General features: G+C 38.5%; 1 protein-coding gene across 1 annotated transcript in view; it reads right to left on the bottom strand.

Annotated features, from left to right (window-relative positions):
- Positions 1–23,539, bottom strand: part of CCDC172 (coiled-coil domain containing 172) — a 40,860-nt gene extending 17,321 nt beyond the window's left edge. Inside the window, exons 1-4 of the mRNA XM_004580214.2 lie at positions 23,407–23,539; positions 22,894–22,979; positions 1,518–1,634; positions 68–233 (exon numbers count right to left, since the gene is read on the bottom strand). Of these exons, the coding sequence (XP_004580271.2) occupies positions 68–233; positions 1,518–1,634; positions 22,894–22,979; positions 23,407–23,485 (448 nt within the window). The 5' untranslated portion in view covers positions 23,486–23,539. The remainder of the gene's footprint in view (positions 1–67; positions 234–1,517; positions 1,635–22,893; positions 22,980–23,406) is intronic.
- Positions 23,540–24,037: the final 498 nt, after the last annotated feature.

Below are 24,037 nucleotides of genomic sequence, written 5' to 3'. Positions count from 1 at the left end.
TCATTTATCCAAAGTCAATTATTTCGATTAATACCAGACAATCAAGGCAGTATTATGTGATTCATACCCCTTTTCAAAGTGTCTGCCTGGTTTTCCAAGACAGATATTTCAATTCTGACATTCTCTTTCATCAGAAACTCTCTCTTCCTGGTAATGTCATATTCATTGTTAAAATCTGTGATTTCCTTAAGGAATTTTTCCTCTTCATGTGCTGCTTTCTTTTTCGTAGTCTCCTGAAAAAACAGAAATAAAAGATCAAACATAGGTAGTGGGTATGATAATTATTTAAAATATCATTTAGAATTATTAAAAAAAGTACTTAAGTTCTATTTTTTAATAAGCCTGAAGCATGATAATCAAAAAGTTAGGCTTAAAATTCTTAGTGATTTTACTGAGATAAAATCATAACACTCATATATGCCATTTTATTATTATAATATAAAATTGGGTGGTAAAATAATTTCATGATCAAACACGAAAATGTAAATCTATACTCAAGAGAATTAATGCTTTACAGAAAAAACATAAGCAGGATCTAAGGGGGGAAAATGCTTTTTATTTATTTTAGTTTGAAAAGAGACTCAGAGAGTGAGAGATTTACAAAGAGTGGCAAAAACAGAGATGTCTCACTCACTGATTTATCCCCCAACACCTGCAGCATCCAGGTAGAGGCCAGGCAGAGGCCACTAGCGGGCAGCAGCAACGCAGCTGGGCTCAAACCCAGGCTCTAGTGATGTGGGCATCTTAAGTACCATTTTAACCACTATTACAAAGGTCCACACTCCTAAGGAAACTTTTTAAAACGTAGATATGAGAAGTCAACTTATAGATTCATCTGGAAATCAGTTCTAAATGACTGTTTACTATACATCAGTATATATATGACTGTTTTAGTATATATCAGTAAGGCATGAAAATAAGAATTGCCAAAACTTTAGTGAGTACAATAACCTAATATTTTTTACAAAGTGAGATTCTAAAGTCTAATTTACTTTTTTGCAAGTGATATCAACTAATCTAGAGAAACATTCAGAAACTAGCCATGCCATTCCAAACTGTTTGTCAGTTCTTTGTGTCTGCACTTTTAATATCTTCAAATGTATTTTCTTTAAAATGCCAATTAATCACTTCACATTTGTAAACTTGCCTTGTCATCTTGCTCCAAGGTAAGATGAAGGCTAACAAAGCCCAGCCTCTCACTAGCACCATGCACAAGCCTGAAGCGTGAACCGCTCTGTCTCAAACCAAACTCCGAGAGCTGGAAATGTTCAAAATCAGCTTTACGGTTTTTTAATGCTCATTACAATTGCAAATAATTCCCACCTCTCCTCCTGCCAATCGAATTCCTTCAAACTATATCAATTGATTTTAAATATCACTCAATGCTTTTCTGTAGACACTAAATAGCAATATTTGCCAATACTCTCGAGGATAATTTTGTGAAAGTACACCGAAGTACATTTAAATACTTTTGACACAGATATTAAACAGATTTGTCTAAGTGGCTGGAAACTTACAAAGGCTTGGAGAAGCATATTTCTTTGGTTTGTAATCTCACTGCATTGCCTTTCTAAAGCATTTTCATGAGCTTTTAAAAGCTGCAAGAGGAAAGATTTTTCAGAAAACTGCTGAACCTTCAAAGTAAAAAGAAAAAAATAGCAGAATGAAACAATTGGACATTGTGAAGTGTCTTATCAATACATCAGACTGACACAGGATAAAATAACATTCATATTAGACAGCTTATTTTATATGAACTACTTTGTATTATTGTATAAATGTCTTATAATTGTTTAATCTCTTTCCTCAGACAGACTCAAGGGCAGACAGTCTGTCTTCCTCTTCAAACAAATCTCAGTGCTTAATTTAGGAATCAAGCTACTTGTCTAAGCACATTGAAACTTGTTTTACAGATTTAGCTCCGATTCATGCAATTTAAAAGGAAAACATTGACAAATAAGTCATTTACACAATATGACTAATAAATTCGTGAAGATAGTATCTGCAGACTACAGGCAAACCTCAGTACCATGATGATTTCTGACAAAGCACTGATCTGTGAATGCCCTGTACTACAGCTCAGGAAGTCTTTTTTTAAATTTTGGTATCTCAATTATAAATAAAAAGTATAGTAAATGTTATTATTAGATATATAATTTTATTTCGTTTGGTCTTTAAAACGCAGTATCTCCTGAGACATGAACATTGAAATGGAAGCTAGGAAGCTTTGGAAGGTAAAAGCTAAAGATGATGTTGGACAAGTCATCTTTCCACTACATCACTTCCAGCTGTGGCTATTCCCTTCTCTAAGGAGAGGGGAAAAAATATTGAAATTCAACTTAAATTGCAGAAAGCAAGATTTATGTTGGTTATAAGAACTTCCTCAAGGTGAGAAACAGGTTGTGAAATCTCTGTCCCAGAAGATACTGAATAGTAAAGACTTTAGGACCAGCCTATTCCACAGGCAAAGGGTTGGCTTCAAGACATTTTGAAATATTATAGCTAAAAAGTCCTAGATATATTTGCACTAAAAGAGAGCCAAAATAAAACAGAAAATATGATCTTACATTTATATAAGATCATAGCACATCTGCACACACCTTTAGTGCTATTCTTGCAAGTCCTATTTTAAGAAAGACATCACCAGAGAAAGATTAAAGAGATTTAGTTTACACAACCAAAGGAATTGAGACAAATTAGGGGAGGAAGAGGTGTACTGGTTGGTATTTCACTAAGAAGAACAAATTAGAAAACATATTACCCTCTATAAAACAGCATACAAATGGATACGAATTTTAAAAAGTATGATCATGTATTCTGTTACACTTATTTACCAAAAACAAACAAACAAAAAACCCTAAAGGGTATGGGAGATGGCCCCTGCATTTCTGGCTGCCTAGCCCATATGGGAGGCCATAGGCACATGGCACACTGTGCCCTTGGCTGACAGACTGCAACATGGCCTATTCACTGGGCATGCAACAGGAGCCATGGACTGCACTCCAGTCTCCCCTACTCTGCTAGGACTTGCTTTGTAAACAACTCTAGGAAGTCAAATGTTACATTCATCCTGCTTTTCAGCAGGTAATGAGTCTGCCCTGAGATAAAATTTCTTCAGCTTCCTGACCTTTAACTTCACTGGAGGGTCCAGAAAGATAGACATATCTGTTAGGCAGTCATAATATTGTTGTTGGCTGAAAGTACTGTCAGGACAGCCCTTCTGCCTGCCCGCTTCTCCTATATAAGCTTGTGACGTCTCTCAAATAAATGAACATTCTTCACCACTGATTTGTCTCCGGTGTTTCTGCTGCAGAAGAGCACTGTTGCTCACCCTTTGGTGATCTCAGGGCCTGATGGACAGAAGACCCCCGAGGAAAGGGCTATTTAGTGCTTGCTCTATCAATCAGAATAAATGAGGTCCAGTGAAGGTATTATACTAATTAGAAGCAAACCTATGAGTAAAATCTAGGCCTTCTGATAAAAGGGACATCAATTTCTGACAGCAGAAAGGGAAGTATGCAAACTTAAGAAACATTTAGAGATCACAAAAGTTTATGAGACTGTATCAATAATAGAAAGATTTCCTATCCTAGGTCCATCGGAGCTTACGAGAAGGGGCCACCTGTAGGATTACTCCTGTGAACAAGAATCATGGATGCCCACAAAAATGTTTCTGAGACCAAAGACTGGACTTTAATATAAATTTACTTGAGTAAGGCATGTCACACATTATACCCTTCAGAATCAACTTCCTCAATCCTAATTATGTTCCTGCCAATGGTCTGTTTTAAAAATGTGTGTTGGGCCTGATGTGATAACATAGTGGTTAAAGTCCTCGCCTTGCATGCACCGGGATCCCATATGGGCACTGGTTCTAACCCCGGCAGCCCCACTTCCCATCCAGCTCCCTGCTTGTGGCCTGGGAAAGCAGTTGAGGACGACCCAAAGCTTTGGGACCCTGCACCCTCGTGGGAAACCCGGAAGAGCTCCTGGCTCCTGGCTTCAGATAGGCTCAGCTCCAGCCGTTGCAGCCACATGGGGAGTGAATCATCGGATGGAAGATCTTCCTCTCTGTCTCTCCTTCTCTCTGTATATCCGCCTTTCCAATAAAAATAAAATAAATATTAAAAAAAGATGTGTGTCAAAACCCAAAAATGAAGAAAATGTTAGCTAAAATGAAGCAAACTTATTAGTCAAATTCAATAAAATCTTGTTAAGGACTAAGAAACAAAAGTGCTTTGTTTCAGCTATCACCAATTAAGAGTCAAAACTACTCTGAGTTCATACCTTCTTTTCTAACATACCAGAGCTAACATTACAAATTGGAATTTAACTAAAACTTTTACCATGAGTTAAAAACTGAAATTACATACCAAAAGCTAAAACTTATGTTTATACAATATTCAAAAGATTTTTACAATGCTTATACCCATAATTTTTACCTTCCCTAAAATTCTGTTAATTGACCATTTTGTGGTTCTCCGTATTTCTTTTATAGCGTCTTCATTCCCATTTCCTGTCTTGTCCTGTGTGTACCTTGCATATCTAAATTTTCTTCTTTTAATCAAGATCTAAAAAGTCTGACAGAGTCAGATAACAGAAAACAGTAACAGTAATTTTAAATTTCACATAGGTTGTGTTACAGCTTGAACAGGATTTGGCTCCTCAAACTCAAGCAAATATTTATACCTGTATTAATGACTAATGAATTCATGATAATATTTGATGGATGAGCATGGAGGATTGATTCAATTATGGAATAAGAGGTAGGAGATAGGAGTCTCCTTTGTGATGGAGCAGCTTAAGTTGCCACCTGCCACACCAGCATCCCACATGAATGCTAGTTTGAGTCCTGGCAGTTAACACTTCCAATGCAGCTGCCTTGGTAACATTCTTGGGAAAGCAGCTGTCCCAAGCACTTATCACCCCTACTACCCAAGTGGGAGACACAGATGAAGCGCCAGGCTCTTAGCTTCAGCATGCCCTAGCTACCATGAACCTTTTCGGAAAAGAACCAAGACATGGAAAATCTCTTTTTCTCTCTCACTCTTCCTTCCAAGAAAAAAAAGAATACTTTAAAAAAAAAAGTGCAGCCTTTGGTAATGACTGGATTAGGGTAACAGTTTTAGGGTGGCGCCCATGATCAAATCGTGATGGCTTTATAAGGACAGATCACAACGAGGGTAGAAAGATGAGTGTGTTCCCTGCCTTGCCTCATGTATGTCTGTCCATATACGCCCCCACTGGCAACCTCCACCAGATCACAGACCAATGTAAGTGAAAATATCATACCCAACTGTGATTTGAAAAGTCCTTTATTTGCTAGTGGTCCAGAGTAGGCTCATGTCACCAAATATCTTTCAACCTGAACTACAGAACAGCAGGGTTTATAAGCGTAAAAGCCACAACTGTGAGGGGTTCAGCCAGACTGAGCTAATGCTAAACTACCATAGCAAAGAAAAATTACTAACTTTGCAAGCTTTTGTTGCTGAGCCAGGTGAATCTCATTTCTCCTTAGTTATGCTTGAACAGCCTCACCAGGGATCTGAGTGTTCTTGCCAAACAGAATGTGGTTTTCTCAGCCAGGCTACAGTTTCACGGGTAAGGGGTACTTCACCTAAGCTGGAGCCCTACTCAATATGGAGTCCCTTAAGTCAGGTCTCTTACTTCAAAATTAAACCTCTCTTAAATTTTCCCTCTCAGGTATTTTAGATAAAGTAATATGAAAAGTAAACACAAGATCTATGGTGAAGACTTCTAACACAAAATGGTCTTGATAAGTAAGGGAAACAGTATAATAGAGAAAGTGGCAAGAGTTCAAGAAAGCTAAAGTTAGGAAGTGCGCACAAGAACAGATGTCTACAACGCATGCTGACTCACACTGCTAAGGACATGAGTCGGTTAAGGCTTCAGAAACTTGGGCAGATTAAGCCTCTTTTTAAAACACAGACTTCCTAATTTAATGGGACTCAAGGGACCAAAATATTTGGATTTGCCTAGTTCTTCTCTGTCAACTATAAATTATTAACCACAGCCACCTACTTGTAGGATGTTTCAAATCATTCCTTTTGTCCTGTTATCCCAACAAATTTCTTAAATACATTTTTACATTCCTGTATTTGAAAACCAGACTTACTGTTGTAACAAATTTAAATATTCAAAAAACCTAGGTCATTTCACGGAATAGATAATCACCAGAAACTTTTCTCATTTCTTTATTTTTCTAAAAGTTATGAATGATTATCACAATTTTGAAAGTTATAGTAAGAAACATAAAATTGTGACATAAAAACTATTAAACAGCTTTGACTCGGGCTTGAATTGAAGTGTGCAACTATAAATTCACGGTGGCTTGAACCATTCATTTTATGACAAATAAAAACTTAAAAATGATTGACCTGACTCATAAGTCATCTAAAAGTCCAAAGAGGTGATAAACCATATTTTTTAATGGATAGAAAGAACAACAGGAATACAAGTTTCTCCGTCTCATCTTTCTCCATTCTCTAACAAGAAATGTAGTGAAACTATTCACATGGAGCCTTACAGCCACATTCTGGAACTACACAGCCACGCTTTGTCAGAAAATATTGCTGTTTTGGAAATTTTTAATTTATAGCAATGCCAGCTCCCTGGTTAGTTCTGCCTCTCTCAGCAATAAAGATCTTTTTTCCTTTCCCTATTTTATTCCTCTTGGGATATATATTTTAAAGAAGTTTCTAGTGTTCCCAGTGAGCTGACTTTACCTGGTCAACTAGGTCAGTTTTTCAACAAAGTCATGATTGTGACACTTCTACACATGCTGCTTGGATGTTTTTAAATATTTTCTATTACAAAAACCTGAAAATTGAAAATGACTGAATATGTTAATGTTTCAGTCCAAGCAAGCAAAATACGGAGCTGCTTTTCTTGTGTAGCTGGTGGTGATGCTAAACAATAATCTCAGCCTTAAGCAATTGACATTTTGCTCATTAAATGCTCTGCCCAATAGCATGAGCCAACTTTACATGAAAAAACAAAAGGGTGTCTAGTTACAAGCTTTCATACAGCTAAAATCGTACAAAGGATGTAGTTGGTATAACTATGATAAAGCATTTTAAAACTAACAGTACACCAATGAATAGTATATCAACTGCCTATGTCTATGCCATATTTTTAAAAATTGATCAAGGTTCATTAATGTTTCTGCACCTTAGATGAAATAGAGAATAACTCACAACGATGTAATAATCCTGAAATAGCAAGCAAGCAAGGCAGAACATTAGGAAATATCAATCCTTAACATGTTTGCAAGGCTAATTATGTCCCCACTTCTTCTCTAACCACGTATCCCACTCAGCCTCCTCCTCACTCATGCTCTTGCCCTGAAGGCTTCGCTTTGCCTAGAACACAGCGACTCCTTCAGAGCCTCTCAACAGGCTGTTTTCTCTCCCTCAAAATTCTTGCCCAGACTCCTCAGGGCTCATTCCTTTACCTCAGTCAAACCTCTACTCAGCTCAAACCAAACATTAACTGATAACATTGCTATGTATTTGCAAAAAAGTCATTTCTGCTTTACAAGCCATTAAACTGGGGAATCATAACCTGGAAAAATCTCTCTGGAAAAAAGTTCAGAAATCATCAAAAACCTTAGAGATAATGTATATATTGACAAAGAATTTGATTTCTATGACCACTCACTTAAAAATGGGTAAGTGCAGAAAGATTCATGATTTTCTCTAAGATATTTATCAAAATGATAAATCAGTAACAGAGCTTAATATAAAATAACTAAAGACAGAAAATCAGTTAACTAAAATACAGTATATGGTACTTAATATAATGCCATATAGCTATTAAAATTGTTTATTTAGGTATATATTTATTGAGATCTCCAAGACACAATAGAAAAAAGCAAATCTTAAGAAAAATGTACATACATTTAAACAATGATAATGAAATGACAATACTATATGGTGAAATATGGATGATTGTTCTTTTGTTTTTTAAGTATTTCAGGAATGATTTATAGTAAACAGGCATTGTTTTTATGACTAGTCAAACATTAAAATTATTTTAATTTTGAAAAAAATGTATATATATATATATATATATATATATATATATATATATATATGGTAACAAATAAATAGTAGAGAAACCCTGGAACTTTTCAAGAAGATATTCTTTCATCCAACAGAGACACAAGCACACATTCCTTTTAAAGATGCAGAAAAGCAGACCTCGTGAGGAAAAGGCCATGTTGACGTCACAATCTTAACTACTTCCTCAGCGTGATGGTCACGTATTTCCCTTTCTGAACTTATTTTCTCTTTTCTCTTGGTAGAAAAAACAAACAAAACAGCAAAAACTTGACTACATTTGAAACATCTGAACTAATCTAAATCAAAGAAGGTAGAAAATGAGGCCTTTCACCTTATGTAGAAGTATTAATTCATAAAGTAACAATTCCAAAGACCATCTAAGTACCAACGCCTGTATGAAAAACTTTCTAACAGCACTGCGATCATGGGCACAGCCATAAAAAGTCAATTTGGCGGGCCCGGCGGCATGGCCTAGTGGCTAAAGTCCTCGCCTTGAACACCCTGGGATCCCATATGGGCGCCGGTTCTAATCCCGGCAGCTCCACTTCCCATCCAGCTCCCTGCTTGTGGCCTGGGAAAGCAGTCGAGAACGGCCCAATGCATTGGGACCCTGCACCCGTGTGGGACACCCGGAAGAGTTTCCTGGTTCCCAGCTTCGGATCGGCGCAGCACCGGCCGTTGTGGCTCACTTGGGGAGTGAATCATCGGATGGAAGATCTTCCTCTCTGTCTCTCCTCCTCTCTGTATATCTGACTGTAATAAAATGAATAAATCTTTAAAAAAAAAAAGTCAATTTGTCTTTGACTTCTTCCATTCACCTTTTCTGAACTCATCTGGTATTCCAAGGTTCATACCAACCTAAATCCTTCTGATAATAATCCTTGCACTACAAAAAAATTTCTTCCCTTTTCTTCAAATAAAACCCCCATTTTCCAAAAGCTGCTGATCTCAGCTAGATATTAATCTGATTAACAAAAAGCAGTAAAGCACAAATACTGATTTTGTGATGATGCTTCTTAATCTGAAAATCTCGGAGATTTTCTGAAGTAAGGTGACTTTGTGTCATCCAACAAGTCAAACAGCAGTCACTTACCATCACAGCATTTTCCTGCCCAGCCAGGACATAAAACAGTAGAATGCTGAGATCGTGATTTTTCACGCACTGCTTTAATGGAAGAGCTATAAAATGCCACAGTTTCTTTCAGACATACATTTTCACGCTCATAAGAACACTTGGCACACTGGTGAGGAAGGATCAAATCTTAGTCAACTGAGGCTATTCCACCTAAGAGGCTGTTCCGCAAGAACATAGAAAATGTGTATAGAGTACTACCTTAAGGGGCCAGTGCGATGGCTCAACTGGTTAATCCTCAGCCTTCAAGCACCACATTCTCACAGGGTGCTGGTTCATATCCCAGCTGCTACACTTTCAGATCTAGCTCCATGCTGATGGCCTGAGAAAGGAACAGAGGATGACCGAAAGTCTTGGGAACCTACACCTACATTGGAGACCAGAAAGACGCTCCAGGCTCCTGGCTTTGGAATGGCTCAGCTCTGACTATTGTGGACATTTAGGGAGTAAACCACTAGATGGAAACCTTTCTCTCTGGTACCTACTTTTCTTTGTAAATCTGCTTTTCCATTAAAAATAAATAAATCTTTAAAAGTTTATTACCATCAACTTGTTAACAAGTTTTAGCTCTAAAAAGATAGTCTATTCTTCAGTAATGCAAAAAAAAAAAAAAAAAGAAAGGACAAAGATGTATATGTTATATCTGATGGAAAACTGAAGATCTGAACAGGTCTCAGCATAACCACACAAACCCTGTGAAATGTACTGTAAGCATAAGGGAACGATCATGAGCTCACACAATCAGTGCATCTTTATACTACAGGGTACAAATCATTATCAGGGAGTTGATGTCCTCAAGAAGACACAAAGATATGTTCACTAACTACAAATTAGTAGTTCAGCAACTACCAATAAGTTAAAATATATCCAAATCAGTTTTTAAAGGCAGAACAATTTTAAATATGAAAAAAGTTAATGCAAAATTTAATTTGTAAGGAGTACGAAATAACTAATAATACAGAAAATGCAATCGGTAACATAAACTCAAAAAAATTCTCTCAACTTACAGAAACTAAGTAAAAGAAAATAATAAATTCAGAGAACATGGAACAAACAGGGGCACTTGAAAAATAAGAATATGGTAGTGCTTAAAATGGTATAGTCTTCCTTGTTCATACAAAGATAATGGATGACATATTTGAATATGAAATTATAAATATAAAAATAATGCTAAAAACAAACAGGGAAGAAAAATATAAAAGTCGGGCCCGGCGGTGTGGCCTAGTGGCTAAAGTCCTCGCCTTGAAAGCCCCGGGATCCCATATGGGTGCTGGTTCTAATCCCAGCAGCTCCACTTCCCATCCAGCTCCCTGCTTGTGGCCTGGGAAGGCAGTCGAGAACGGCCCAAAGCTTTGGGACCCTGCACCCGCGTGGGAGACCCGGAAGAGGTTCCTGGTTCCGGCATCGGATTGGCGCAGCACCGGCCGTTGCGGCTCACTTGGGGAGTGAAACATCGGATGGAAGATCTTCCTCTCTGTCTCTCCTCCTCTCTGTATATCCAGCTTTCCAATAATAATAAAATAAAAAAAAAATCCAAATTAATTCATTCACTTGCGAAATACTTAATATTTAATGCAATTCAGGCACGTTCTAGATGCTGGGAATAAAAATAGTAAACACAAGAGATGAATTATCTTTATTTTAAAAATTATGACTATTTTAATTATATATATTTATGGGATATAGTGTAATGTAAGTACATTCTAATATCCTTAAATATTTGTTTTAAAATGAATGAGTTTCTATTTCTTATTTCAGTTTACATTCTACTAATAGGAGACAAATGACAGCCTATTGGCTAAAACGTTCTCCTTGCAAGTACCAGGATCCCATATAGGTGTCAGTTCATGTCCTGGATTCTCCACTTCCCATCCCAGCTCCCTGTTTGTGGCCTGGGAAAGCAGTCGAGGACGGCCCAAAGCCTTGAGACCCTGAACCCACATGGGAGACCAGGAAGAGGCTCTTGGCTTCAGATTGGCTACTGGCTTCAGCCATTGTAAACACTTGGGGAGTGAACCAGTGGATGGATGGTCTTTCTCTATCTCCTTCTTTTTGTAAATTTGACTTTCCAATAAAAAATAAATAAATCTTTAAAAAACTAAAGAAATAAAGAGATCAATATAAAATGTCAAGAGGTGATAAATGCTAGTAAGAAAGTAAAGCAGAGGGAAAACAGGAGATAGGCTGAGATGGTGCTGGTTTACACAGGAAGGTCACGGACAGGCTCTCCACAGAAACTTCTCCCATGTTTTCTGGTCGTTATACTCCCTCTTAGATTAAAAACAAATGGGGATTTAAAAATTTGTTGTTATGCATATTAATGTTTCTGTATGAAACATTAAAATTGGGAAATGCTAAAATACCTAATTCATTTAAAAATAACAAGAAAATCATTGCTAGTTAAAGTAAATATATTTATGGAAAATATTTCCAACACAAAAAAAGAATTAGCTATATCTACACATCCTATAAGTACCATTTAATGTCTGGTAAAATTGAAAATAGCTAGATTCTCCTATCAATTTCTATTTATTTTTTTGTATTTTTCCCTTTGTTTGCAGTATATGGAAAACACAGGTATGTAGTTACAAATAAGAGGACTGTTCTTACATTATTTTCAAACAATTACATTTTTTTCCTTGGGTAATACAGCAGTTGTAGTTCCTTAAAATGCTAGCTGAAATGTGAAATATGAAATTATTTAGCTAAACAGTTAAAAGAATATACAGGATCTTCTATCTTCCCAACTTTGTAACATCATGTAGCAGTCTTGTGAAAAACATCACCTCAGCGAATTATGCATTTTCTCCAAATGATGATACCTATGATATTAAAATATCCATATTCATTAATATCTATAATATCTATAATATCTATAATATCTATGATATTAAAATATCCATATTCATTAATATCTATAATATCTATAATATCTATAATAAGCTACAAGTCCTCGCCTTGAATGCACCAGAATCCCATATGGGTGCCAGTTCTAATACCAGCAGCCTCACTTCCCATCCAGCTCCCTGCTTGTGTGGCCTGGGAAAGCAGCAGAGCACAGCCCAAAGCTTTGGGACCCTGAACCCACATAGGAGACACAGAAGAGCTGGCTCCTGGCTTCAGATTGGCTCAGCTTCAGCTGTTGTGGCCGCTTAGTGAGTGAACCATCGGACAAAAGATCTTCCTCTCTGTATATCTGCCTTTCCAATACAAATAAATAAATCCTTAAAAAATAATAATAATAAGCTACACTAAGAAAGAAAAAAAAAAACCTCTACAGGCTGGAAAACCACCAAGATTACAATAGCAGATATCAATCTTCCAAAACCCTAATTTTTGCTTGAAAACTTAAAATATATTTTAGGAAAAAAATGCCTTACTTTATTTTTGAGAAGATTTTTTCTGAATACCTAAGTTTAAGTGACTAAAATCTAATTATCAAATATCCAAACTAAACCACTGTTACAGAAAAACAGCTAGTTATACCCCAAGCAATTCATATGTACGCTCTCTCTAGAGACAACCATTGTACTCTGGAATAGAGAAACAGTTTAGGCGAACTTCCCATTTCATCACATAAAATATTAAAGTTGTTATATATATATATATATATATCACTTAATCATCAAGTGAGGCTGGTGGTTTTGTTTTCTCACTGTGAGTGCATGCCAGTGAAGACCACAATGACTGCTGGGATAGTCCAGTGCTACTACTTTGATTTGCCCTAAGATGCTAATTTTATGTCATATCTTTTGCATCATCAATGTACACATTAGCACAGTGAAAATGTTAAAAGCATTAATATCATTACAAAAATAATCTGATCTCACAGAGTTCTTCAGAGTGTCTCGGGGACTCCTAGGACTCTAACGATTTGTTTCTCTGAGAACCCATGCTCTAAGGTGCCGACTGTGCAGGTAACCACCCATCAAGGTTTGCACAGGGCTGCACTGGTGTTAAAATTGAAAGTTTGCATCTCAGTGGGATAGTTAGCCCATCAGGATAGACGTAAATGAAATAAATGCACATGATACAACAATGGCTGACAGAAGAAATAATCTAGAATATAGCCATGTCAAAGGTACATACTCCTAGAAAATTCAATCATTCGCGGCAAGTGGGGTGTTTGATTATGACACCCTTAACTCTTTCCAGAGTTCTCACGACAAATGTAGTAAGGTTTCCTTACAGAATTAAACAGGGAAAATCAAAACCAATTGCAAACTTTTTAATGAGAATATCAAACTCTTAAGTTTACAGTCAGGTTTATATATATCTGAATATCAAAATCTTAAGTTTATAGTTAGGCTTATACAGATGAAGTTTATATAGCTTAATATCAGTTCTCAAAGGAAGAAAGGTATTATGCAAGTTATTTGTCAATTACTAACATCTCAAGCTAAACAATTTATTCACAGCAAGTCTTAAAAGAAAAAAATGGGAATAGAAGCACTGACAGAATTTAGAGCTAGAAACAGTACAGGGATTTTCTACTATGCAGATTTCATCCAGAAAGTATGCAACTTTTATAATTTATAAATACCTGCAAACATACAATCTGGTATATTATTATATAGAGTTTGCTATAAAATGTTATTACCAAGAAATGTTCTTTGCATCATCTTATGATCATGAAACCAAAGCTGATGAGAAATGTAAAGACCCAATAAATGCTCTGTATTTCAACTCTAGCCATTACTGAGAGGCCTTGCAAGTCTCATGAGAGAATTATAAACATAAACACGATCATTAGTTAAGGAGTTCATGTTAAGAATAAATGTGCCAAGTGGCTAAGAAGTACTTCAAAAGTTATTAATTATCAATGTCATTAGGGAACTGGAGATACAAACAATAGTTACCACTCTCCACCCACTAAAATGCTTTTTAAAATAAAGCAAAACAGAAAACAACAAGTGTTGGCCAGGATTTATAGGCTCTGAAACCTTGATGCACTGATAGAAGGAAAATAAAAATGGTGCAGCCATTGCGGAAACACTCTGGTATTCCTCAAAAAATTAATCCTGCAATTACTGTGGAACCCAAAAATTGCATTCACAGATGGAATTTTCACTAGATTCTATAAAGTATATCCTATACTAATCTTCATAGTAACATTATTTATAACCAAAAGGTGGAAGCAATACCATGGTCAACTGATTAATAAATTTACAAAATACATATGCAAATACACACAATGAAATAACATTCAGCCATAAAAAGAAATGCAGTAATGATCTATGCTATATCAATGACCTTGAAAACAGGCCACGTGAAAAAAAAGCCAGCCACAAAAGGCCACATAGAATAGTGTTTTATTTATATGAAATGTCTATAGACAAAAAAGTAGATTAATTATGACCTAGGACTGGTACAGTTTAGAGACAGATGTAAAGGTTATTGTTTTGGGGTAGGTAGAGTTTATTTTAGGAGTTACAAATTTTTCTGCAATTACAGATGGTTATACAATCTTGGGAAAAGAAAACGTAATGCTTTGTGACTTACAAAATGTATTTTTATCTTTTAAAGTGACCTAACAGTTATGTCCCCAGGCTAAGCCTAATAAATAAAACATTAGGGTCCACCATGGTAGCCTAGTAGCTAAAGTCCTTGCCTTGCATGCGTCAGGATCCAATATGGGTACCCGTTCATGTCCTGGCTGCTCCACTTCCCATACAAATTCCTGCTTGTGGTCTGGGAAAGCAGCAGTGGACAGCTCAAAGTCTTGGGATCCTACACTTGTCTATGAGACCTGGAAGAAACTCCTAGCTATTGGCTTCGGGTTGGTTCAGCTTTGGCCATTGTGGCCACTTAGGGAGTAAACCAGAAGATGGCAGATCTTTCTTTCTGTATCTCCTTCTCCCTGTAAATCTTTCCAATAAAATAAATAAATCTTGAAAGACAGCATTATATATAGCTTAGGTGTCCTTCTTGATTACAGTTATCTTTTACTCCTAACAGCATAATCATTATCTTGATATGCTGTTTATCATTCCAATCATGCCATTAGAGTTCACTGTACAATTATATATCTGATTTTTCTGTTTTGCATATTTTTAAATACTATCATACTCACACTTTTTACTTGTATAGATTACTTTTCAAAATCACATTTATTCTTCGGCAAATCTTTGAGAGGCAAGAGGGCAGAGAAAAGAGGAGACAGAATTGTTCCGTTCACAGGTTCATACTCCAAATGCTGAAATCGGCCAAGGCGGGGCCAGGGTGAAGCCAGCAGTTGTAATCTAATTCAGGTCTTCCACATGGGTGGCAGGAACCCAACTCCTAGGGACATCACCTTGTGCTTTCTGCAATAGCAGCAAGGCTAATCAAAGTAGAGTCACGAACTGAAATCAGGTACTTCAGTATGGGTTACTGGCAGCCGATGACGCATTTTAAAAATCGCATCAGAGACCTACCCTATTACCGTATTAGGTCACCATTAAGTGGCTTTTTTGCCATCTAGGACTTGGAATTCTGAGGTCATATTGCCAGTGAAAATTGATTGATAGGTAGCTAGTGACTGGCAAAGAGCCAGGGACTGCCATCACCCAATCTGTGTTCCCTGCCCAAATCCCATCACCTTTTGTACTGATTCAACATGATTGAATATTTGGTAAAATAGTGTCCCATCCTACAGGTAAGCCAGGACATCCTGCATATCAATCACTCCACCTCCTTTGAACATTCAAATAAGACCCTGTCCCAAGCACCAGCCCTTATCCAATCAAAAAAGACTACCCCACCCTGGATGGTGGCAACTCTACTTCATGAGGTTGGCCACCCTCAAGTCTGAGAGTGTACTATCCCTGTGTTGCTCAATAAATCTGGATTTTCTGCGTATCTATGTCACTCATTTGTATTCCTACACTCCCAAAAGACAGGAACAAAGATTAAATCTAACCTAGGATTTGGCTTTTTAGACCTCATTTGGGGGGTCCTGATTCCCACAACACCAGAAATAATTTTGCCTCATTTTTAATCAATTCAATCAGGTTATTTTTGCAGCATTCCAAACTACGATTAATTGAGTTCCTGTTCAAAATAGAAGCAAATTTCATAATATGAAAGGTTTTTTAAGGACTTTAACATAAAACAACTCCATCTTAGCTAAGAGATAATTTAGAGGGGAAAATCTCATAGTATATTATGTCGCATATGATAAATCACACTAAAAATAAATGATAAACATAAGCAATAATTAACTTGAAAAATTTAAACTAGCTAAAGGGAATTTCTACATGATCTCAACTATCAAAACGTTCATTCCAGACACACATACATTCCTCCTTCTGATAGCAACTAGTTAATTTAAAAAAAAACTGAATATCCCAGATAACTTACTGAATTTGGGACAACTTTGCTACTCTTTAACCATAATTATTGGTTCAAAAGTAGGCAGGCACCACAACTTGTGGGAATGAGATCAGAAGAATTAACAGTGAGAGCCTGGGAAACAAATATTCTTGCTCTTCAGAGAAAGCTTCTGCAAACATTTCTCTCTCTCTCTCTCTCTCTCTCTCTCTCTCTCTCTCTCTCTCTCTCTGAAGAAGAGAGCATCTTACTCCAGGGTTTGCTGGTAACTCTTCATGGAAAGCAAGGGTCATCACCCATTGTACAATTCTACCTGATTAGTAACATTCTAACTTTGTTCATAGCAAAATGTGTGCAGTTAAAACTATCCCAAGAGACTTTGCCAACATTACCCATGCAACACAAATCCCAATCACTGTGACGCAGACCTAAGCTCCAGCAGAGGACTTCCCTTCCCCGGTCACAACACAGTCACGTGAGGCCTTGAGATTTTTATCTTTTCCTCTTTTTCCAGCTGCAATTCAGGAGAGAAAGAACAGTACCTGTGCCTAAAAGAATAAAAATCCAATGTTAAGGATAGAACAAAGACAGTAGGCTGAGGTCTTTCAGATTTCTCTGAGTAGCTTTAGGAAACAGCCTGCAGTGCATACCCCTAGACTTTGAATTTTATGAGAAAAAATTAACCTCTATCTGATAAAGCCATGCCTAGATTTTTCATGTAAGTAGCCTGATACAATTCCTGTTGGTATAACTGTCTGATCAAATGTTGTATTTGTAGTTACAAAAGTTAGTAATTTCCCAATATTGCTGAAACTATTTTGAACTGAATTTCTACTTCCTGCCAACAAGAACATCCTAAGCTGATGGAACCTTCCTTCCAAGGAAGTGGTAACACCTCTGATCATAAGTTCCTTAAAGGACAGATCACAGACTTATGTATCTTGCTGCCTGACTGATATGGACGCTTGGCAATTTGGCATCCACATGAATGTAGGGAAACTTTTCCAAACTAAAGATACTACCTTGCTTGCATAAAGCAACTCAACTGATAAAGCAGAGCAATGAAGAAACGACATGTTCTTATGAACAACTTTTTAAAAATATTTATTTTTATTGTAAAGTCAGATATACAGGGAGAAGGAGAGACAGAGAGGAAGATCTTCCATCGGATGATTCACTCCCCAAGTGGCTGCAACAGTTGGAGCAGAGCCAATCTGAAGCCAGGAGTCAGGAGATTCTTCCAGGTCTCCCATGTGGGTACAGGGTCCCAAGGCTTTGGGCCATCCTTGACTGCTTTCCCAGGCTACAAGCAAGGAGCTGGATGGGAAGCGGGGCTGCCAGGATTAGAACCAGCACCCATTCGGGATCGCAGTGCATTGAAGGCGAGGACTTCAACCACTACGTTATTGTGCCAGGCCCATGAACAACTTCTTTAAACATAATGTTTCATACACTTACATTGTCTTCAATTTTCTATCACTGAGTCTTCAAACTTTCCTGCAACTGCTCTCTTCCTACTTTTTATACTACAGTACGGTGACAAGAGTCAAAGAGCTGCAGCCAATCCACATAGATTTAAATCTTAGCTTTACTACTTCTTACTTACATAAATTCATGCAACTTAATGAATTCCTCCCAGTTGTTGTTTCCTCAAGTGTACAGTAGGAATAACAATTCTACTACCCTTATAAGGGTTTTGTAAGATTTAATTAAGATACTGTTAATATACTTCACATAGATCCAATATATAGTTGTTTACTAGATGTTACCTATTTCAGTACTACAACACCAGAGGCGTCCCTCCTCTTACATTAATGTTCTGGATCCCATCCCACTCCTACTCCTCAGGGATTTTTAACAGAAAAGCTTAAAGGAATTTTATGTGAAGCAGACACAAAGAGCTTAAGCAATAAAGTATAACTACGAGGGCTAGTGTTGTGGTGTTGCGGCTTAAGCTGCCACTTGCAATACCAGCCTCTCATATTATAGTGCCAGTTGTAATCCTGACTACTCCATTTGCAACCCAGCTTCCTGTTAATGCTTCTAGGAAAACAACAGCAGATGGCCCAAATACTTGGGCTCCTGATACCCACACTGAGACCCAGATGGAGTGCTGGGCTCCTGGCTTCCGGCTGAAGCCATGTGGAGAGTGAACCAGCAAATGGAACATCAATCTCTCACTCCCTCTTTTTCTCTGAATTATCTGCTTATAACTAATGGAAATATATAAATGTTAGTAACAATTTGCACTTTATTTTCTAAATTATGATTAAGTAATTCACAAGCTTTTAAAACACATGCTTATTAGTGATGACAATGTCCCTTCTTTCCTTTATTTTTAATCCATTTTAAACAACTTCTAAGCAATAATGGATTTAGATTTAGATAGATCTAAATTTTTCTCTGATTCAAGGTAAACAGAGGAAAAACCACCTCCATTTTAGTGTTCTAAAGAAGCTGTGATCAGGCTTTTCCTTCTGTGGCTCCATCCTGTACTAGCTGGCAGGACTCCACCGTTATTCAGGGAGAGCTCAATTTAAAAAACATGTATATGTTTTTGAATAAAGAATTAAACTGAGCCACCTTAAGGTCCTTTTTAATTTCAATAAAATGTTCCTTTGAAAGTCCACGATATTCTTTTATGATGATGATGATGTTTATGCACTAAGCAGAAATTAGAAGAAAATATAAAAGTATTATTCACAAAATAACTTCAAATTTTCCTCCATTTTCTCCTTCTCAAGGGAGTGTGGTATTATTATGAAGTTAAAGTAATACTGATTACAAAAAGTAAATGCACAAATGGTTATAATAAGCCTTACAATTCTTCTATAAATCCTTCACTCAGGCTTGCTCTGTCAAGACTATGACATCTTTGGTTAACTATCAGCAGTTTTAGTTATTCTGGTAAATATTAAAGTAAACCCTCACTGCATTCTCATATTTCTATTTTCATGCTACTAAACCTAAGCAGCCTTAGTGTAGCTGCCCAGGCACCAAGCACACACACTGTAGAATCTGATACTATCACCATCATATAAAGAAGTCCTCGAGCCCTGAAAGGCAAATACTGCCATTAGTGTTCTAATTACACGCTCCCTGAGTTTCACAGAGCAGGAAAAAAAAGTGAATAGTGTATTTCCTAAATACATTTGGGTCACAAACAACCTCCCAAAATATGTAAGTGCACCCAATACTTTCTTAATGTATCACTGCATAATATCTCAGGCTCTGCCTTATTCAATTATTTTCTTATTTTTCCTTATGCTGCTACCACTTGATAAATGGGTCAATAGACGCCAAGTCAAATATACAAGTAAATATATTTTCATTGTTATTGGCAGACATATAATTAACTCTGAAAATAAAATATACAAAAAATCAATTTATGATTACTTCTACCATTCTTCCCATTAGTTATTTACACTATAATTGTGGTTCCACTTTAAAAATCTTTAAACACACACACAATCCATCTTTAGTATAATTATAAATCAAATTATTTCAATTATTAATTAGTATTGTATGAACTCTGAACCTTATATACTAATTTTGTTAGTAAGATACAAGTGCATTATTAACTACATATATGAGTTGATTAAAAAGTAATGCACATTTATAAGTCTATGTTAATTAGTAATTCAGCAAATGTTTCTAAACAATGTTAGGGATTTGCTCTGTCATTTAATACAAACAATTGAATCAATATTTTATGTATTTGAATATATCAACAAATTACACTTCCATTTTCAGGCAAAACAGACTCTAACAAAGAACACAATATAAAGAATAAACCTATTTTTTAACAAAGGAAATATTACAAAGAATAAACCTATTCTTTTAAATGACATTTATTATCTGTCAGGTCAATATCATCACCAATCCAGGAGAATGCACTTTATATAAAAGCTTACATAAGTGACCTTTTAGAAATATTTCCCTAGATGCAAAGCTTCAGATAAATGTGAATTTCATGAAGAAAAAAGTTTAAGCTCAGAAAATCTGCTTTAATAAAATATTTTGTCATTACTCAATTGTTACTTTCATCATAGTAGTTTAATTGTTTTCAAATTGTATTCATGAACAAGTCACTTAACCTCTGTCTCCTCACTTATAAAAAGGAGAAATAAGGATGGTGCATACCACCGAATTCCTGTTAAGATGAAACGAGTTAACAAAAGAACCTATAATAGGTCCCAGCATGGAAGTGTTCACCACGTTCAGCTCTGCATTACTTAGTCATACATATTGTACCACCTGTTACATGAGCTTCTAATTATCAACTCAGAAAGTATCGATTCATTTTCGATAAAAAGGAAGCTCTAGCCTGACAGTCTTCTTTGAAAAAATGAGTACTTATTTGAAAGGCAAAGAGACGGGGGGGGGGGGGGCGGGGGGGAGTGAATAAGGGAGAGAGAGAGAAATTCCACCTACTGCTTCATTCCCCAGAAGCCCACAACAGTTAGGTCTGGGTTAAGCCAAGCCAGGAGGAGGGAATCCATCAGTTTCCACATGGGTAATAGGGTCAGTCACTTGGGTCCTCATCCCAGGCACACTAGCAGCAAGCTAGACCAGAAGAAAAGCAGCAGGAACTCCCATATGTTACTCCAATATGGGATCTCGGGTCAAGAGATAGTTTCACTTACTGCCTGAACTGACATTCTTAATGTTTTGCCTATCCCACCAGCTTCTAGAATTGTTTGTAGCAGCTCCTGTATCTGTCATTCACAAACAAAACAGCAGTGAGTATCCTACCACAACCCCAGCTTCAAGTTCTATTTTAGAAAAGACAGCACTGCTCCCCGAGCAGGGCTGGACAGATGCTGAAAGGCTAGTCAGCTAAGGTAGTTTGATAAAAGGAAGACATTCTGGTGTTCTGTTGCATGGCAGCTGACTCGGGACGACGACAATGTACTGCAAACTTCAAAAATGCCAAAAACAAAGCTCTGAATGTTTTCACCACAAAGAAAGGATAAACGTTTGAGGAGACAGATAGGCTTAACCTTATTTGAACATTACACACATACACATCTACCAAAACATCACAGGGGCTCCAAAAACATATAAAATGTCTCTGTCATTAAGAGGGATCTTACCTACCACAGTCTTAGTAGTCACTGATTTATTCGACACATTTAACATACAGCACATGCGAGGCACTGGATACAGCAGTGGAGGTAAAAGGCAAAAAGGAGTCCAGAAACTCTGCTTGCCAAAAAAAGCAGAGGATTCAAGCACAAGTTACCGAATAAAAACGTTTCACCAAGATGGCCATGGGAGCGCCTTATGGGTGAGGTTTGAGCACGACTAAAAAGAGCTGAAGCTCAACAAAGACAGGTCCTTTCATTACAGGTTCTATGATCATTTTATCCACAGAGAAAACTGCAAACTTCTCACAGTGGTAAAGTTAAAATAGACATATTTAGGACAAACAAGACTCCTTCCAACAGACTTCCCATTGTATATGGCATGCCTAGTTCCTTGTTTGGAATGGACTATTTTCTGATACCTGTCTGTCCCCACCCATAGGGAGGCCCTCCTTCTGACATACTTAAATGATGTTTTCAGCAACTTCGTTAATTGCTTCCATTGTCCTATTCAGCTCAGAGAAACCTTCCTGACACCGCTTTCCTCACACTGCTGCCTGACCAAAGCCAGCCCCAGCTCCCAGCTATCAGTCCTTGGCCTCAAGGAGATTCCTCTTCCAACGCATCTTGGGCAATTCTGCTTCAAATGCTCTTCTCCCATGACGGACTCCAAAAAGTTCACAGGAAAACTGAATTCAAAGGCGAAGGTTTGTTTGGAGCAAAAAACGCTTTTGAAATATACACCGAGCTTTTTTTCATACTAGGCATTTTCCACAATGCTTTTGAGGACCCTTCATATATTTCTCCTCCAAAATTACATTCTCCCTTCAAAAATCCTCCTTTGAGAAATAACCTGACTCCTTCCTCCACTTAAAATAACAGAATGACAATACAAATGCTGCAGGAAAGAGAAAAGGTTGCTGCAGAAAGTATGTCCTGGTGGATGAAGCGGGCAGAGCCCATTCCACGCCATCCCACCAACACAGCACACTTACACAATTTATTCCTCAAAAAGTATACAGCACCCCAGCCCCTTATCGAATACTGTTCAACTGAACTCTTCCAGGGACACTGTGGTCTACGAACACCTTAAGCATGCTACAAAACGGACAAAGAATTCATTACTTAAAATGGCGTCTTTAGGGCAAGCTCACTGAAAACGGCAAGTGTCACTGGATTCGGTTCTCTAAATATTACCAGGCGCCACAGACTCGTATTCAGGGACACTGCCTGAGGGACAACTGGTTCAGCGATAATGAGAATGTTCTGCTAGCCATACCTTTGATTCCAACTTCATCTTCCCTTCACTCAACTCCTCTGCTGCCTGCTTCATTCGTTCACGACATCTGGTTATGTCCGCCCTCACTGCAAGGAACAGGAAATCCGTACGTCAGTCTAGTCTCACGTGCCATTTCCAGGACACCTCAGCGGCAGAGGACAGCCCCACAGCCTCACCACGGCCCCCCAGTGCACGCCAGGGCCCCGCAGGGAGGGTCAGCCCAGGGCCCCCAGTGCACGCCAGGGCCCCCCAGTGCACGCCAGGGCCCCCAGTGCACGCCAGGGCCCCCAGTGCACGCCCAGGGCCCCCAGTGCACGCCAGGGCCCCCAGTGCACGCATAGGGCCCCCAGTGCACGCCAGGGCCCCCCAGTGCACGCCCAGGGCCCCCAGTGCACGCATAGGGCCCCCAGTGCACGCCAGGGCCCCCAGTGCATGCCCAGGGCCCCCCAGTGCACGCCCAGGGCCCCCCAGTGCACGCCAGGGCCCCGCAGGGAGGGTCAGGCCAGCCCCCACCTTCCCGCAGGGCGCGGCGGCTCTGCTCGGCCCGATGCTCGCTCGACAGAATGTGCTCGAACAAGGACTCCAAGCTCATCCTGGACGGCTCCGATACCTCCCCGGTGTCTTCCTGGAAAACACAAGGAAGCTTTTCGGGGCTCCTCCCAGACAGGCCGGCCTCCAGCTCCCTGCCCACCGCGTGACCCGGCCCGGGGCCCACGCAGGGTGGAGGATCACGGTCACCCTACCGCCCATGCCACCCCTCCCCACACCGCGTTACCCTTTTACCAACCCGGGTTCCCAGCCTCCCCTTAGGCCCTGGAAAAGAGTCTGAAACATCGCCTGAGGGGAAGCGCTCCGGAAGCTTGCTCTGACAGAAAAACATGGAGGCCCGGACTTCTGAGGATCTGGGCAAGAGCCCTCCCTACAGCCGGGCTGTTCCTCCCAGTCCCCACTCTTTTCAGGGCAAGTGTCCCCTCCAAGTACTCTTTTCACAACAAAGTCATACTTCAGTGACAAGGCTGTGAGACACCACCTCCACTGGACAGAGCAGCGCGCAAGGTCGGACTTGCCGCGTGATCCTCAGCGACGGCGGCCCACGAGGCTCATTCTAGTTCACTGCGGTTCGCTAAGGCCAAGCACTCCTCTG

Source organism: Ochotona princeps, chromosome 13, assembly GCF_030435755.1.
Source record: "Ochotona princeps isolate mOchPri1 chromosome 13, mOchPri1.hap1, whole genome shotgun sequence".
In the NCBI taxonomy this organism is placed as follows: domain Eukaryota; kingdom Metazoa; phylum Chordata; class Mammalia; order Lagomorpha; family Ochotonidae; genus Ochotona; species Ochotona princeps.
Note: the sequence above shows the minus strand (reverse complement) of the source record. Positions and strands in the feature narration are given on the sequence as shown.